The sequence below is a fragment of the Macaca mulatta genome, chromosome 15 (assembly GCF_049350105.2).
Source record: "Macaca mulatta isolate MMU2019108-1 chromosome 15, T2T-MMU8v2.0, whole genome shotgun sequence".
Taxonomy (NCBI): domain Eukaryota; kingdom Metazoa; phylum Chordata; class Mammalia; order Primates; family Cercopithecidae; genus Macaca; species Macaca mulatta.
The window spans coordinates 4,297,045-4,312,990 of record NC_133420.1 but is presented as its reverse complement, the minus strand read 5'-3'; the positions used below and the strand labels follow the sequence as shown (position 1 = coordinate 4,312,990).

At 55.4% G+C, this 15,946-nt stretch overlaps 1 protein-coding gene across 2 annotated transcripts in view; it reads left to right on the top strand.

Annotated features, from left to right (window-relative positions):
- The window catches only part of CACNA1B (calcium voltage-gated channel subunit alpha1 B), a 257,423-nt gene extending 243,010 nt beyond the window's left edge, over positions 1 to 14,413 (top strand). Inside the window, exons 40-47 of one of the 2 annotated variants that reach the window (XM_028834501.2) lie at positions 2,399 to 2,506; positions 4,485 to 4,597; positions 5,678 to 5,805; positions 7,970 to 8,105; positions 8,459 to 8,575; positions 10,012 to 10,216; positions 10,476 to 10,726; positions 11,315 to 14,413. In XM_028834501.2, the coding sequence (XP_028690334.2) occupies positions 2,399 to 2,506; positions 4,485 to 4,597; positions 5,678 to 5,805; positions 7,970 to 8,105; positions 8,459 to 8,575; positions 10,012 to 10,216; positions 10,476 to 10,726; positions 11,315 to 11,845 (1,589 nt within the window). In that variant the 3' untranslated portion in view covers positions 11,846 to 14,413. The remainder of the gene's footprint in view (positions 1 to 2,398; positions 2,507 to 4,484; positions 4,598 to 5,677; positions 5,806 to 7,969; positions 8,106 to 8,458; positions 8,576 to 10,011; positions 10,217 to 10,475; positions 10,727 to 11,314) is intronic. The other variant, XM_028834510.2, reaches the window with a different exon arrangement.
- Positions 14,414 to 15,946: the final 1,533 nt, after the last annotated feature.

The window sequence follows — 15,946 nt, the reverse complement described above, 5'->3', positions numbered from 1 at the left end:
CCTGACCTCAAGTGATCCACTCGCCTCGACCTCCCATAGTGCTGGAATTATAGGCATGAGCCACTGCGCCCCGCCACGAAAGATATTTTTTAAAATGAGGCCAAGTGCAGTGGCTTGTACCTGTAATCCCAGCTTTGATTAACTTTGAGTGAAAAGGTGAGAAGATTGCTGGAATTCAGGAGTTTAAGACCAGATTGAACAACAAAGTCTCTGTCTCTACAAAAAATAATTTTTTTTTTTTTTTTTTTTTTTTTGAGACGGAGTCTCGCTCTGTCACCCAGGCTGGAGTGCAGTGGCTGGATCTCAGCTCACTGCAAGCTCCGCCTCCCGGGTTTACGCCATTCTCCTGCCTCAGCCTTGTGAGTAGCTGGGACTACAGGCACCTGCCACCACGCCCAGCTAGTTTTTTGTATTTTTTAGTAGAGACGGGGTTTCACCGGGTTAGCCAGGATGGTCTCGATCTCCTGACCTCATGATCCGCCCATCTCCGCCTCCCAAAGTGCTGGGATTACAGGCTTGAGCCACCGCGCCCGGCCTACAAAAAATAATTTTAAAAAATTAGCTGGACATGGTGGCGCATGCCTGTGGTCCCAGCTACTCAGAGGCTGCGGCAGAAGGATTGCCTGAGCCCAGGTGTTCAAGGTTCCAGTGAGCTGTGATCATACTACTACACTCCAGCCTGGGCAACAGATTGAGACCCTGTCTCAAAACAAAACGAAAAACCAGAATGAAAAGCCTAAAACTTAGAGAACATATTTATTAAACACATATCTGCTATAGGATTACTATTCATAATATATGAAGAACTGTCACAACTCCCTAAGAAAATAAGCCAACCAAAACAGACAAAAGATTTGAATAGAAATGTCATCAAAGAAGATATATGGAAGGCAGGCAAACACATGCAAAAATGCCTGATATCATTAATCATTAGAGAAATAAAAAAAAAAAAAAAAAACACACGAGATTACACTCCACGCCACTATAGTTGCCAAAATACTTTTCAGAATGACAATGCTTAGTGCTGAGAGGGCAGAGCAACTGGAATTCTACGTGTTCCCGGTGGGAAAAGAAAATAGTGCAGGCCCTTAGACAGTTTGCAGTTGCTTCTATGGTCCAGCCGTTCCATGTGAGAAATGAAAACATACATCCACACAGAATCTACATGCAAAAGTTTACAGCTTGATTCACAATTGCCCAGAACTGTAAACAACTTATATGTCCATCAGTTGGCAATGGATAAACAAATGGTACATTTGTACAATTAATACTAAGGAGTAAAAGGAAACATGCTACCGTTGTGTGCGGCAACTTGTATGACTCTCACATGCACCACACTGGGTGAAAGAAGCCAGATTCAAAGGCCAGCGTGCTGTATGATGCCATTGGTGTGACATTCTGGAGTAAAACTATAGGGACCCAAAACACATCAGTGGTGGCAGGGGCTGCCAGTAGGACTAGGGGTTGACTCAAGGGGTCACAGAGGAATTTGGGAGTGATGCAGCTGTTGCATACCTTGATGGTGGTACTAGGTGCATGGGTGTATGAATTTACCAAAGTTCATAGAAAATGAAAAAGGGTGACTCTCACTGCATGTGAATTGTACCTTAATAAACCTGATGTTTAAGAAAGGTGAATCCAATTATTTTATTCCTCTGCTCAAACCCCTCCACTGCCTTCCCTAACCCTCCTGCCCACCCCCTCCATCCACCCTGCCCCGAGGCCTCCCTGGCCCTTTGGGTGACACAGCAGGGCCAGTGTACTCGGGGGCTCCTTTTACCTTCAGGGCACACAGGCTTCCTCTTCGGGAGACTTTGATGGCTGTCCTGTCCACAGCTGAAGCCCTGCTGATATTTCCTGTCCCCTTCCCTACTCTGCTCTTCTTGCCTTGGCACTTTTCACTCTCCGGTACACTTTATCTTTTTCAATTGCTGCTTTATTGGTAGACTAAAGCGGTGTCAACTCCAGAAGGGAAGTTTTTTGGCCCCATCACTTGGAACAGTACCTGACATTTAGTAGGTGTTCAGTAAATATTGTTGAATGAATAGATGAATGGCTGGAGTGCTGCCATCTTCTTCCTAAATCCCCATTGCCTGTCCCATGCACACATATGCACATGCGCACAGCGCGCGCACACAGGTCAGACACACCTGTGCACATGAGGTGGATGCCCTGCTCACCTGCCTCCTCCTCTGGGCACACTCGCGGCAGGGAGAGCTGTGAGCAGCTTCTGCATCAGCGTTTGTTCCCACTGCACCCTCCTTCCAGCACCATCTGTACCCCATCTCCCCCTACACCATTCATCTCCCCACCTGCACCAGCTCTGTCCCATTGGCGGCTGCAGGGCTGCTCCTAACGTTTCTGTCTTTTCCCCTTCCCCACCATCATCCTGGTCTAGCTGGGACAAAGCAGCATCAGTGTGACGCGGAGTTGAGGAAGGAGATTTCCGTTGTGTGGGCCAATCTGCCCCAGAAGACTCTGGACTTGCTGGTACCACCCCATAAGCGTAAGTGTGAGGGTGGGAAATGCCCCCAGCCCGCACCTTTCCTGTCCCACCCAGAGTGGCTGGAGGGCTGTGGAGGTGAGGGTGAGGGACGAAGGGCAGGCCTTGGAGAGGCCTTGGAGGGCGGGCTCACCTCCTCGTGAGTCTGCGCTCAGCTCCAACCAAGGGAGCCCTGGGTGGCAGAGGAGCCGCGGAGATGAGCGTGGGTTTGTTGTGTTGAGCTCCCGGTGTGTGGAATGTATTTTTTAAAATCCAGAGGAGACGCAGGAGGGGATCCCACAGAGATGTGAGGGAGCGTGGTGAGATGCCCACCTCCATCTTGGAGACGTGAGGGAGCACGGGGAGGTGCCCAACTCCATCTTGTGGGAGACGGGAGGGAGCGCGGGGAGGTGCCCAACTCCATCTTGTGGGAGACGGGAGGGAGCGCGGGGAGGTGCCCAACTCCATCTTGGAGACGTGAGGGAGCGCGGGGAGGCGCCCAACTCCATCTTGTGGGTGCCCAACACCATCTTGTGGGAGACGTGAGGGAGCACAGGGAGGTGCCCACCTCCATCTTGGAGACGGGAGGGAGCGCGGGGAGGCGCCCAACTCCATCTTGTGGGAGACGGGAGGGAGCGCGGGGAGGCGCCCAACTCCATCTTGTGGGAGACGGGAGGGAGCGCGGGGAGGTGCCCAACTCCATCTTGAAGACGTGAGGGAGGGCAGGGAGGTGCCCAACTCCATCTTGTGGGAGACGTGAGGGAGCGCGGGGAGGTGCCCAACTCCATTTTGTGGGAGACGTCAGGGAGCGCGGGGAGGTGCCCAACTCCATCTTGTGGGAGACGTGAGGGAGCGCGGGGAGGTGCCCAACTCCATCTTGTGAAAGACGTGAGGGAGCGCGGGGAGGTGCCCAACTCCATCTTGAAGACGTGAGGGAGGGCAGGGAGGTGCCCAACTCCATCTTGTGGGAGACATGAGGGAGCACCGGGAGGCGCCCAACTCCATCTTGTGGGAGACGTGAGGGAGGGCGGGGAGGCGCCCAACTCCTTCTTGTGGGAGACGGGAGGGAGGGCAGGGAGGTGCCCAACTCCATCTTGTGGGAGACGTGAGGGAGCGCGGGGAGGTGCCCAACTCCATCTTGAAGACGTGAGGGAGCGCAGGGAGGCGCCCAACTCCATCTTGTGGGAGACGTTGGGGAGCAAGGTGAGGTGCTCAACTCCATCTTGTGAAAGACGTGAGGGAGCGCAGGGAGGTGCCCAACTCCATCTTGTGGGAGACGTGAGGGAGCGCGGGGAGGTGCCCAACTCCATCTTGTGAAAGACGTGAGGGAGCGCGGGGAGGTGCCCAACTCCATCTTGTGGGTGCCCAACACCATCTTGTGGAAGACGCCAGGGAGCACCGGGAGGTGCCCAACTCCATCTTATGGGAGACTTGAGGGAGTGCCGGGAGGTGCCCAACTCCATCTTGGGGGAGACGTGAGGGAGCGCGGGGAGGTGCCCAACTCCATCTTGTGGGTGCCCAACACCATCTTGTGGGAGACGTGAGGGAGCACAGGGAGGTGCCCACCTCCGTCTTGTGAGAGACGTGAGGGAGTGCGTGGAGGTGTCCAACTCCGTCTTGTTGGAGGTGTGAGGGAGCCTCGGGAGGTGTCCAACTCCATCGTGTGGGAGATGTGAGGGAGCGCGGGGAGGTGTCCAACTCCATCTTGCTTTCTGGGGAGGAGACACAGGAAGGGCCCCGCATTAAGCAGGTGGGGATGGCCTCAGCCCGGCTATGAGAGACCTCAGGAGGAGTCAGGGTAGTGGAGCGCCAGGTCAGCATCTGGAGGAGCCCCAGGTAGGCCAAGTCCCGTGTTCTGCCTGAGAGTCCTCTGTCCCAGTGCATTTCCAGGAGTCCTTGTGGGGGACGAGGGAAGGGAGGCCGTTTCTTCACCTTACTTGCGCCCCCTGTTTCCATGGGTCCTCTGCCCCATTCTCTGAATCTCAACTGTATTCTCTTCCAGCGGATGAGATGACAGTGGGGAAGGTTTACGCAGCTCTGATGATATTCGACTTCTACAAGCAGAACAAAACCACCAGAGACCAGATGCACCAGGCTCCCGGAGGCCTCTCCCAGGTACCTGGCAGCCCTCAGTTTTCCAGGAAGTAACTGTGATGCCTCCGAGGTTCTGGCGTCCTTCGGGGGTTTGACAACCTGGGAGACGCACACCATTCTTGGGAAAAGTGCCTCAGGAGAAGGAAGATGAGATTCTCGAAGCTACCTCTCTAGCCCCCAAAGTCAGAAACTACACAGAGCCTTTAAGCTTTCCATGAGCTGGCAGTACTGGGCAGCTCCTGACGTAGAAAGCCAGCGCTCAGGGCCAGAAGATGAGGGCTGGGCTGGGTAGTGTTACCGTTGTTACAGGGTGGAAGAGAAGAAGGTGTGAAGACCATTTGAGGAGGATTGTTTAGAGAGTTGGAAGGAGAACTGTTTTCCCTTCACACAGAGAGCAAAGAAATTCAGATAGATAGGTTCAGGATCACTGTCTGTTCTGCTCTTGCCTTTGACTGAGATGGTTTGGGATCCCATCTTCCCGATGTCATTCTTCCCACACAGCCGTGTCTTCGGTGACCATATGTAGTCTGTCTGCTGGAAAATTGTCTAGGTGTCCAGGGCTTCTGGGCACATTGACCCAACCCTCGGATGGAGAATATGTGGTGCTCAGGCCACACCTTCTATTCTCGTACCTGGGGCAGACATCACTAATCCATCCAGCAGTCTTCCCAAGCCCTGAAATCTCAGAATTCTGCTCAGCCCTACCCTGACCCTAACCCTAACCCTAACACCCACCCAGCCAATTCAAGGTGATGATTAGATGGAATATTGTTGCCACTTGTAATCTGGTCTAATCTCCTAGTTGTGTAGACAGGGAAACTGAGGTTTTGAGAGGTGACATGGCTTTCCTGAAGTCACTGACAGGTGAGGTTTTGAGGAGATGATGTAAGGGTCCCTTGGCTTGCTTCACTGTTTTGGTCACATGCTCATATTTAGGGACATATTAGGGAAAGCAAGCGGCCCCTTGCTAAGGGGAAAGAGCCTTAGGCTGGGCTTGAACATGACCTGGCTTTTTCCCGGTGCCATGTGGTTGGAGCAGGTCGCAGAGGCCACATTGCAGGCCTATTGGAGCTCTTTTCCTTCCCTTTGCCTCCTTTTCAGATGGGTCCTGTGTCCCTGTTCCACCCCCTGAAGGCCACCCTGGAGCAGACGCAGCCAGCTGTGCTCCGAGGAGCCCGGGTTTTCCTTCGACAGAAGAGTTCCACCTCCCTCAGCAATGGCGGGGCCATGTGAGTATCCAGATGCGGGACATAGCTGAACAGGAGGAGGCCCAAATCCAGTAAAGGGGGAAGCAGACGTCCCATTTCCTCGACCTCCCTGGCCCTCACGTCCACTGGCCTCTGGGTTAGCCAGCTTAGAGGCATCCGAGGGACATGTCTGCCACCCGACCCTGCACTTGGGCCCTTAGCAACCCTCCAAGGACAGAGATCCCCCAGGTCACATCTCAGTTCTCAGGGGCTGGCTCTGCTACAGGTGCTCGTTGTACTTGCTGCCTGAGAGCAGCCAAGGGCTCTTCCTTTGCTGGGTTCTGTGGCAGACTTTAAAATTGTTTCCTGTGACATTAGGTGCCTCGTCGAACCCACCTTCCTAACAGCACTTAGACCACCACGTCCCATTCCCAACACACGTACCTGCTTCCCTTTCAGAGAAGAGGCCCCCTGCCCCTGCTCCTCTTCGGCCCTCTGTGCCGGCAGATGCTGAGATTCCACCTCCATCTCCTACCCCTTTCTGTCAGTGGCCTCCTACTGCTCTGATCTTTCTAACCCCGAAAGGCACTTTTCATCTTAGAGCTCCACTTTGGTACTGATTTCTGAAGCTGTTATATTTTGTAAACAAATTGGTAAGGTTGTTTTGTATTACTTAACTCTTGCCACAATATTTCTTGGTGACAAATCACTCAGAAGCAGGTGACTTAAAAGAACCATCACTTTTTCCCACTGTGGCCCAGAAAAGTGTGCTCCCAAATCTCAGGACCCAGATCCTGGGGGCTGACTCCCGAGCCCCTGGCAGTCCCCCGTTCCCACACTCTGCTTTCGGCATGCTGGTGGAAACCTTCCTTGCATTTAAAGTCCTGATTCTGACTGTATGTATAGGTGGGAGGAGATAGTGAGGTGTCTGGGGTTTATCTAAGCCAGGCTTTCAGCAGGAAATTTGAGCTTCTGTTATTTCTGTGATGATAGTTTCTACCTAAATCAATTATAACTCCAAGTTAGAGAACACTCACTCAGACTGGATCTGGCGAGGGTATTTATTGAGCTATTTAGTGAGCGGGTTGAGCACACCCCCGGCCTTGGACTTGGTGTTTTTTCAGGATTAGCAGTGCATTAGGAGCCAGCTCCGGTTCTCCTGACCACCCCTCCTCTCAGTACCAGCCTGCCACTGCGGCTGCTCTGTGCCCAGTGCCAGCAGGGGCTGCAGTGCCTGGTCCGTGGTGCAGCAGTGTGTGTGGTCCATTTAGAACATCAGGCTCCAGTCTGAGTTCAGAGTTATCAGTGCCACTCAACCTGCATGACTAAGAATGTAGTCAGTGCTTCACTGAACGTGAGAATGAGCACTCACCCAAACACATTCCATGCCAGTTGGGAGACACGTGATGAGAAATACCAGTGCGGGAGCATCTCCGACTGGGGCTATTGGGGCAGGTGTATGGACAGCATGTGTGGGGTGGCCTCTGCAAGAAGGCTGCACCCCAGCAGAGAGCCGAGGGATGGAAAGGCTCGTTGTGGCTTTTGGTGGGGGGTCAGAGAAGTAAGGAGGAGCCACCAGCAAGGGACTCCTGAGGGAGGAAGCCCCTGGAGGACGAAGCCCAAAGAGTCCTGGGCGAGGCCCCCTACCCCCCATCCCAGCCCGTCCCCTCCATGACAGCTTTGCCCTCACCTGTCCCAGCCTGTCCTCTCCATGACAGTTTCTCTCGCTGTCTGCTGGCATAGGCAGGACTTCTTCAGCTACTGTCCTAACGCAGGCTGCACACATGTGGCCCCACTCCTTCCCAGGTTAGTCCTGTGCGGCAAGGACAACCCCTGCTCACACTTCACAGATCAGCTCCTTGTCCAGAGGAGGGGGTGATGGGCCCAGGCCCCCCCTCAGATTTGAGCACTGTGGGGCTGTAAGCTGGTGCTCTGCATCCTCTCTGCCACTCTGAATTCCTTCCTGCTCTGACTTTGTTTTAGATCCATGTCCTTTGATGAGGCTTTGCTTGGGTCCAGCGTGCACAGGCCATGTTGGTAGTCTTGTGTTCAAGGGAGGGCTCAGTTCAGCCCAGAACAGGGTGGCCAAGCCCCCTGACCTCTGCTGCGTGTGGTGGAGACATCTGGCAGGTTGAAGCACCAGGCTATTGGTGAGGCATCTGCAGCCTCTGACCCTACGGGAATCTCTTTGTCTTCTCTGCCATAGACAAAACCAAGAGAGTGGCATCAAGGAGTCTGTCTCCTGGGGCACTCAAAGGACCCAGGATGGGCCCCACGAGGCCAGGCCGCCCCTGGAGCGTGGCCACTCCACAGAGATCCCTGTGGGGCAGTCAGGAGCACTGGTGAGCACTCCGGGGGGCTAGTGAGACTGGGTTGGGGGATGTGTGGACAGGGATGGGGGATGTTTGAGACTGGGATGGGGGGACGTGTAAAAATGGATGGGGGATTTTGAGACTGGGGTGGGGGACGTGTGAGACCAGGGTGGAGGATGTGTGAGACTGGGGTGGGGGATATATGAACAGGGAATGGGGGGTGTGTGAGACTAGGATGGGGGACATTTGAACAGCAGTGGGGGTTAGGTGAGACTGAGATGGATTTGGGTGAGACAGCAGTGCCTCATGGGGTGAGTCTGGATGGGGTCAGATGAGTCTGTGGTGCCTTGTGTGGTGGGACTAGGCGAGTGCTATATCTACAGGCTGTGGACGTTCAGATGCAGAGCATGACCCGGAGGGGCCCTGATGGGGAGCCCCAGCCTGGGCTGGAGAGCCAGGGTCGAGCAGCCTCCATGCCCCGCCTTGCGGCTGAGACTCAGGTAGGTGGTCTGGGAGGGTCCAGGCCCTGGGCCAGGCAAATGAGGGATGGGGAAGTGGGAGTGTGGCTCTGGGCTTCCTGCAGGTGAGGAGACCTGGGGTGGAAAGGGCTGGGGTCCATGTGTGGAGCTCTTTGCTGAGGCAGGAGCAGGGACCTCGGGCAGCCCTGACTGGGCGCCAACAGAGGTGCAGCCTGGACGCCTTCAGCACCCGAGGCTTCTCAAGAGGGTGGGTCAGGTCCATTAGATGCTGCTGGGGCAGCTGTGCCTATTCTCAGCCTCCCATCAGGGGCCATGGGGCGTAGGGGCCCCCACTCTGGCCCTGCCATGTTCTGCTCCTCCTCTCCGGGTTTCTATTCCCCAGACAACCCCCACACTCATCTGGAAAATCTCACCAACACCTCAGTCCCCTTTCCCACATGTGGCTCTGCGGAGGACCCTCCCTGCTCATGGGCAGGCAGTCCCTGGACCACTTCCACTACCCAGCTCCTTGCTGGGCTCGCCTCTTTCTGGGACATGCACGTTGGATTAAGGAAGAGGAAGCTCTGGCGGGGGGGTGGCTGCAGCCCCATGTGTTTCCTGGCGGAGGCTCCTTCCATGAGGACACTGGGAGGGTCGCCCCTCCGAGGCCAATCTGGGAACACTGTGCCCAGACCTCCGAGGCCTCGGAGTTGCTGCAGGGCTTCACCTGCAACCTGAGCCTGCTTCAGTTGGCCAAAAGTGACCAGAGCCCCGTGCCACCCCTGTCCCTCGGCCTACTTGGGCTGTGGAGTTGTGGATCTGAACTTTGTCTGTGGCTCCTTTCCCATCCCCCTGCTGTGGCCAGCAAACCCTTTTCCTCTCCTCACTGCCTCTCCTCCCTCTTGCGGTTTTCTCCTCTTCCCACCTGTCCTTCCTCTCTTGTCTCTTTTCCCATCCGACGGTGCCCTCCTGGGTGCTACCTGGTGGGTGGGTACAGGCTGAGCCTCCCTGCAGCCTATGCTGGGGCCTCCTCCTTCACACATGTGATGCATTGGCGGCTGTGGGTGAGTTTACCTGGGAGGGGTGGGCCCTCCCCTCCCAGGTCTCTTCCACAGGTACTGATTCCAGCCGTGGAAGCAGCTTGGGGGCCAGTCCACCCCACATACACCAGGCAGAGTGATCCCACTGCAGCCAGCTGAGGTGTCTCTGGGCCCCACTCAGGGTTCTTCCAACCAAGCCAGCTGCCTTTCTTTTCCTGGCAGGGCACACGGGATGGGGTGGGGACTCAGGCACTGTCTGCCCCCAGCCTACCCACCGGAGTTCCTATCTCAGGCCTGGGTCCCTCTGACTGTGAGACCAAGATGGGGGACGTGTGGGCCTGCTCCACGACCCCCTCCCATGCCTGCATCCCCGCTGACCCTGGTGCCTGCCCTAGGCCCACTGTCAGTCCTTTGCCCACCCCTGTCCTTTGCTCACAGCCCGTCACAGATGCCAGCCCCATGAAGCGCTCCATCTCCACGCTGGCCCAGAGGCCCCGCGGGACTCATCTCTGCAGCACCACCCCGGACCGCCCACCCCCTAGCCAGGCACCACACCACCACCACCACCGCTGCCACCGCCGCAGGGACAGGAAGCAGAGGTCCCTGGAGAAGGGGCCCAGCCTGTCTGCCGATACGGATGGTGGTGCGTGTGGAGGGGCCCAGGGAGCCCCTCAGGGAGCTGTGGCCTGAGTCAGGGGGTCCAAGCAGCCCATGGGGTACCCTCTTCCTTTGTGGGCCTCATGACCCCATAACCAGCCGGAGCAGGGTGAGGCTGAGGCCCAGGCCCTAACCCTCACCCTAGTCCTCCCCTGGCACCGCCTGAATTCTGTCCTGTTGGCGCCGGGGGTCAGGGGTCCCTGCCTTGGGCCTGGCCACGCTAACTTCTTCTCTTCCCTGGCCAGCACCAAGCAGTGCTTCGGGGCCAGGGCTGCCCCCGGGAGAGGGGCCTACAGGCTGCCGGCGGGAACGAGAGCGCCGGCAGGAGCGGGGCCGGTCCCAGGAGCGGAGGCAGCCCTCATCCTCCTCCTCGGAGAAGCAGCGCTTCTACTCCTGTGACCGCTTTGGGGGCCGTGAGCCCCCGAAGCCCAAGCCCTCCCTTAGCAGCCACCCCACGTCGCCAACAGCTGGCCAGGAGCCAGGTCCCCACCCACAGGTAAGAGGAATAGGTGAGAAGGTCAGGGTCCAGCTGCCTCTCCCTTGGCCCAGCACCACTGTCCCACAGGCCCCTCCCTCTCCCCAGGGCCTCCCCACTGCCCTTTGTTGTTCCCAGCAACCCCAAGGGCTGGGCACCCCCTCTGTGCCCTGTCCTGGAGCCCGCGTCTGCACCCTACCCCAGCTGTGTTCTCCTCAAGCTCCTGCCTGGGTCACCCTGGGATGGTGGTTCTGTGTCCTCATCCTCTTTCAGACCTGGGCCCCCAAATCCTCACCTCTCTCTCAGTCACTTCTTGACTCTCCTTCCCTGACCGTGGTGGTTGGGCTTTTGTTTTGTCCTTTTCCCTGGCCCTAGCCTGTCCCTTCCCATCACCTGCTCTCCCCCACCCCATTCCTGGGCCTGACCGTGACCATCGCCCTCCTGCACACACAGGTGCCTGTTGCCTCCCTGGCCACCGCGGCCCAGTTTGTCCGCCATTGCCTCCCTCTCTCCTCTCATCCCCCCAGGCACCTGTGTGTGATGTGCTCTGTCTGTTGGTTCGGCTTTTTTTTTTTTATCTTTGATTTGTTCTGGTCCATTTTTGTGTAGGGCAGTGGTTCCGTGAACGGGAGCCCCTTGCTGTCAACATCTGGTGCTAGCACCCCCGGCCGTGGTGGGCGGAGGCAGCTCCCCCAGACACCCCTGACTCCCCGCCCCAGCATCACCTACAAGACCGCCAACTCCTCACCCATCCACTTCGCCGGGGCTCAGACCAGCCTCCCTGCCTTCTCCCCGGGCCGGCTCAGCCGTGGGCTTTCTGAACACAACGCCCTGCTGCAGAAAGACCCCCTCAGCCAGCCCCTGGCCCCTGGTTCTCGAATCGGCTCTTACCCTTACCTGGGGCAGCGTCTGGACAGCGAGGCCTCTGTCCACGCCCTGCCTGAGGACACGCTCACTTTCGAGGAGGCTGTGGCCACCAACTCAGGCCGCTCCTCCAGGACTTCCTACGTGTCCTCCCTGACCTCCCAGTCTCACCCTCTTCGCCGCGTGCCCAATGGTTACCACTGCACCCTGGGACTCAGCTCAGGCGGCCGAGCACGGCACAGCTACCACCACCCTGACCAAGACCACTGGTGCTAGCTGCACCGTGACTGCTCAGACGCCTGCATGCAGCAGGCCTGTGTTCCAGTGGATGAGTTTTATCATCCACACGGGGCAGCAGCCCCTGGGGGGAGGCCTCGCCCACCTTGGTGAGGCTCCTGCGGCCCCTCCCTCCCCCTCCTTCCCTCTTTCACTCTAGACGACGAATAAAGCCCTGTTAGAGGATGCGGCTCTCTGTCCCCTTCCTGTCCTGCCTTCCTGGGTCTCGTGCCACACACCAGACCCTAAAGTGCAGGCTGCTGTGTGTAGCTGAGAAGGACCCAGGAGTCCAAATCCCGTGTCCTGGGACTCAGCATCCAGGGTGGCTTGGAGCCGTTGTGAGGAGCTCTGCGTCCTGTGGGGAGCACCCTTCACGCGGCCGTGCAGCAGAGAAGCAGGGCCCACCTGAAAGCGCGCCGAGACCTCGGGACGGAGGGGATGGGAAGGGGAAACGGTCGTGGCTTGTGCAGCCCGCCAGCGTCAGTGAACGCTCACTCAGACACGCTCTGTCCCCCCCTGGACACCGTCAGCCCCGCAGGGACTGAGTTGGAAAGTGTTCTTACTGTGGTTTTGGTTTTTAATTGCAACACCTCTCAGTCTTGTCACTTCTATATACTTGATGTAGAAAAAATAGAAAACCAGAAAAACGGGGAAGGAAATGTTCACATAACTTTAAAAAATCAAACCCGTGGAAGAAAGATGTCAGCTTTTTGCCACGTGTCTTTGTGGCTTATGTGAGGGAGACTCCCTGTGCAGCCCCGTCCAGTCCAGGTGGATCCCAGACGGCCCCTGACTCTGCTGCTCTTGACCAAGTGCCTGACCGCCAGGCCCTCACGCCCGGGCGCCCGGGCACTGTGGTGTGAGGCGAGGCCTCGGGAACCATCGTGGCAGGATGTTGTGAAAAGGACTCAAAACGGCAGCCAGGTAGCAAGCCCTTGCCAGTGGAGAGTACTGGATGTCATGGTGGGAAACAAGGCAGCCGTTTGTTGTCCTCCTCCCACGAGTGGAAGGGGTTTCCAGGGAAGCCACAGGGTGGCTGACCATGTGCTTGCGTGAGGCATTTTCAGTCTGTTCTGCATCTGATTCTCAGGGCACACTCTGTGGTGTGTGAAATAGGTTTCCGTCCACACACAGCAGAAGAGAGGGAAAGGCTGGCAGGAAGGAGGGAGACATTGGCTGGGGGCTTGGATGTAGGGCCGTCAGGGCAGGAGGGAGGAAACCCCAGCTGGAATGAAACTCAGAGCAAGTGACCAAGGGAGGACACCTGACGCCCAGCACTGTCCTGGCGCCAGACACGGAGCAGGCAGTCAAGTGAGGTCTGACCCCCATGGCCATGCTCAGGAGAGAAAGAGCACGCTCGGGACACTGTCCAAGGTGCACAAGCTGCTGGGAGGCCCTTTGTTTTGTGAAGAAAGGGAGCATTTAGAGCAGTTAGTGGTGGTGTGTCCTCCGTGTTCTGAAATTCCAGATGATCTGTGTTGGATTCTTGGCTTCTACCCCACGATTCTCCTCAAAGAAGTTGTGTGTGATGCGTGTGTGTGTGTCTGTGTCACGGGAGGCACAGTGCCTGTGCAGGTGTGCTCAGTGTGTGGATGTCATTAACCCATAGGGCTATGCAACAAAAGACACATTTACTAGAAATAAAACACACAAGACCGCTGCCTGGTCTCGGGGTTCAGCATGATTGTGACCAAACCTTTTTATAGAATTTCCTTACCTGAAGGCACAACGCTCTGGAACTTTAACGACAACAGAGTATTTTATTCCAATAGAATAAACCAGGAATCTCGGACTATGCATGTGATCACTGTGCTCATGTTGCAAAGTAGAAGGATGTGTATTTTGACTGATGTTTTGTCTCTTGTTCCCCCGCCCCCAGCCCATGTTATCTTGGGTGTCAAATGTGTCCATTCCATGCAGAACCACAGCCATTTCCCCAGGCAGTGTTGGGTCGAGAATCCACTTTTCTAGACCCACACAGCCTAGCTGGCTTGTCTGGACTCTTCTAGGCATTGGAATTGATGAAAACTACAGGGAGCGGGGAAAGGAGACATTATGTCTTGTTTTCCTGACTTTGGGTTTTGTTTCTCACTGTGTCTTCTCCAGCTATCATATATGTCCCCTGAATCTCATAGTGAGTTGCCAAATTTGAAATGCATCACCCAGTTGTCTGCATCTGGAACCAGTCAAGCAGTGGCTGTAGTTTGAACAAGTTATGTGTGCATGTAACATATATACATATATACATATATACAAGTATGTGCATGATAATGTATATCTTCGTACTTTTTGATACAATGTATTCATTTAATTTTTAATTATATTTGATATAAATCAAAGGTTTGTTGCAAAACTTTATATTTAAGAAGTGTTAAAAAAAAAAAAAAGTCCCAACCATGCAACACAACTGGGACCTACTTAAAAAAAATTCTGTGATTGACTAGTTTGCTGCCTGAGTAATATTTATCAGCCAAACTTTGGATTCTGCTATTGTTTCTACAATGACATTTTGTATGAAGCAAAGTCCTTGAATTAAAATAAAAACTTAGCAAAAAATCAAAAACAAAACCCCACCATGCTGCCACTGGTATATGCAAGGGTGTGGGCTTGGGGTGCCCTACCAGAAGGGGTCAGAAGAAAGTGAGAACTGCAGTTTGTTGTTGTTGTTGATTGTGACAGAGTCTTGCTCTTGTTGCCCAGGCTAGAGTGCAGTGAGGCAATCTCAGCTCACTGCAACCTCTGCCTCCTGGGTTCAAGCAGTTCTCCTGTCTCAGCCTCCCGAGTAGCTGGGATTACAGATGCGCACCACCATGCCCAATACAAAATAATTTTTGTATTTTTAGTAATGACAGGGTTTCACCATGTTGGCCAGGCTGGTCTCGAACTCCTGACCTCAAGTGATCTGCCTGCCTTGGCCTCCCAAAGTGCTGGGATTACAGATGTGAGCCACCATGCCTGGCCTGCAGTTTGTTTTCAGTGCAAGTATGGGATCAGGTTTTGAGAGTGTGGTGAGGATCAAGGGAGGCACTTGGCAAGAGGAGGCAGATTCAGCTTCCCTGGGGATCAGGGTTAGGGTTGGTTAAGATTACAGTGGTGGGTTGGGGTTGGGGTTGGATAGATGGTGGAGGAGGTTCTGGGAGGCTAAGTCTGGGGCACAGAGCTCCTCTTAAGATGCCCCAATAATCATTCACTCTGCAGTTAAAATGTCAGGATATTGCTAGCTACATGCTGGTAAGGACAAAGGGAACATTCTTAAGAGAAATCTGGCACCATAAGTACAGATTAGGGCAGAGAAGGACATTCGAAAGAGATAGGCAGGCACAGTAGGTACAGACATGACCACTGTAGAATCTTCCTGGAGTGGCAGGAAGGAGCCCAGCCCCAGCAGTGGAGTCACACTGATCACTGCACGTATGTGTCAACCAACAGTGAGGGGGTCCCACAAGCCTAGGTGGGGCAAGTCAGGGATCTAAGGAAGGAGCAGGAAAACCAGACAAAAGAGGTGGAGACTTGAGGAATGTGAAGAAGTTCAACAGAAAACTCCCTGCTCAGGACCCTGGAACTGTTTTCTTGCAGATCAGCCCCACTCCTCCCTTGAGGCGTAATTGTTTTTTCTACAATATGCTCTTTATATTTCTTTGCAATGAAGTTATCTGCCATCTTTGTACTGCCTCTTGGTGAAAATCTTTATTTCAAGTTAGACAAGAACTGGGACATCAGATCTCCCCAGTATTAGCTCCGTTTCAGTTTGAATTTGCAGAATTGATAGCGCTGAACAACCTGCGCTCCGAGTTTAAGTGGTGTAGGAAGAGGCCAGCAGGGGGTGCTCGGCTGTCACACTGGGAGCAAGAGGGCCCTGCAGTGTCCCCAGCCGCCAGCAGGGGGCGTGCCGCCACTACACTGGGAGCAAGAGGGCCCTGCAGTGCCCTGGCCGCCAGCAGGGGGTGCACGGGCACCACACCATGAGCAAGAGGGCCCTGCAGTGCCCTGGTTTCCAGCAGGGGGCGCAAGGCCATGACACCGTGAGCAAGAGATCCCTGCAGTGCCCCCAGCTGCCAACAGGGGGCGCTGGTGTCTGCACCGTGAGCAACTGGGCCCTGC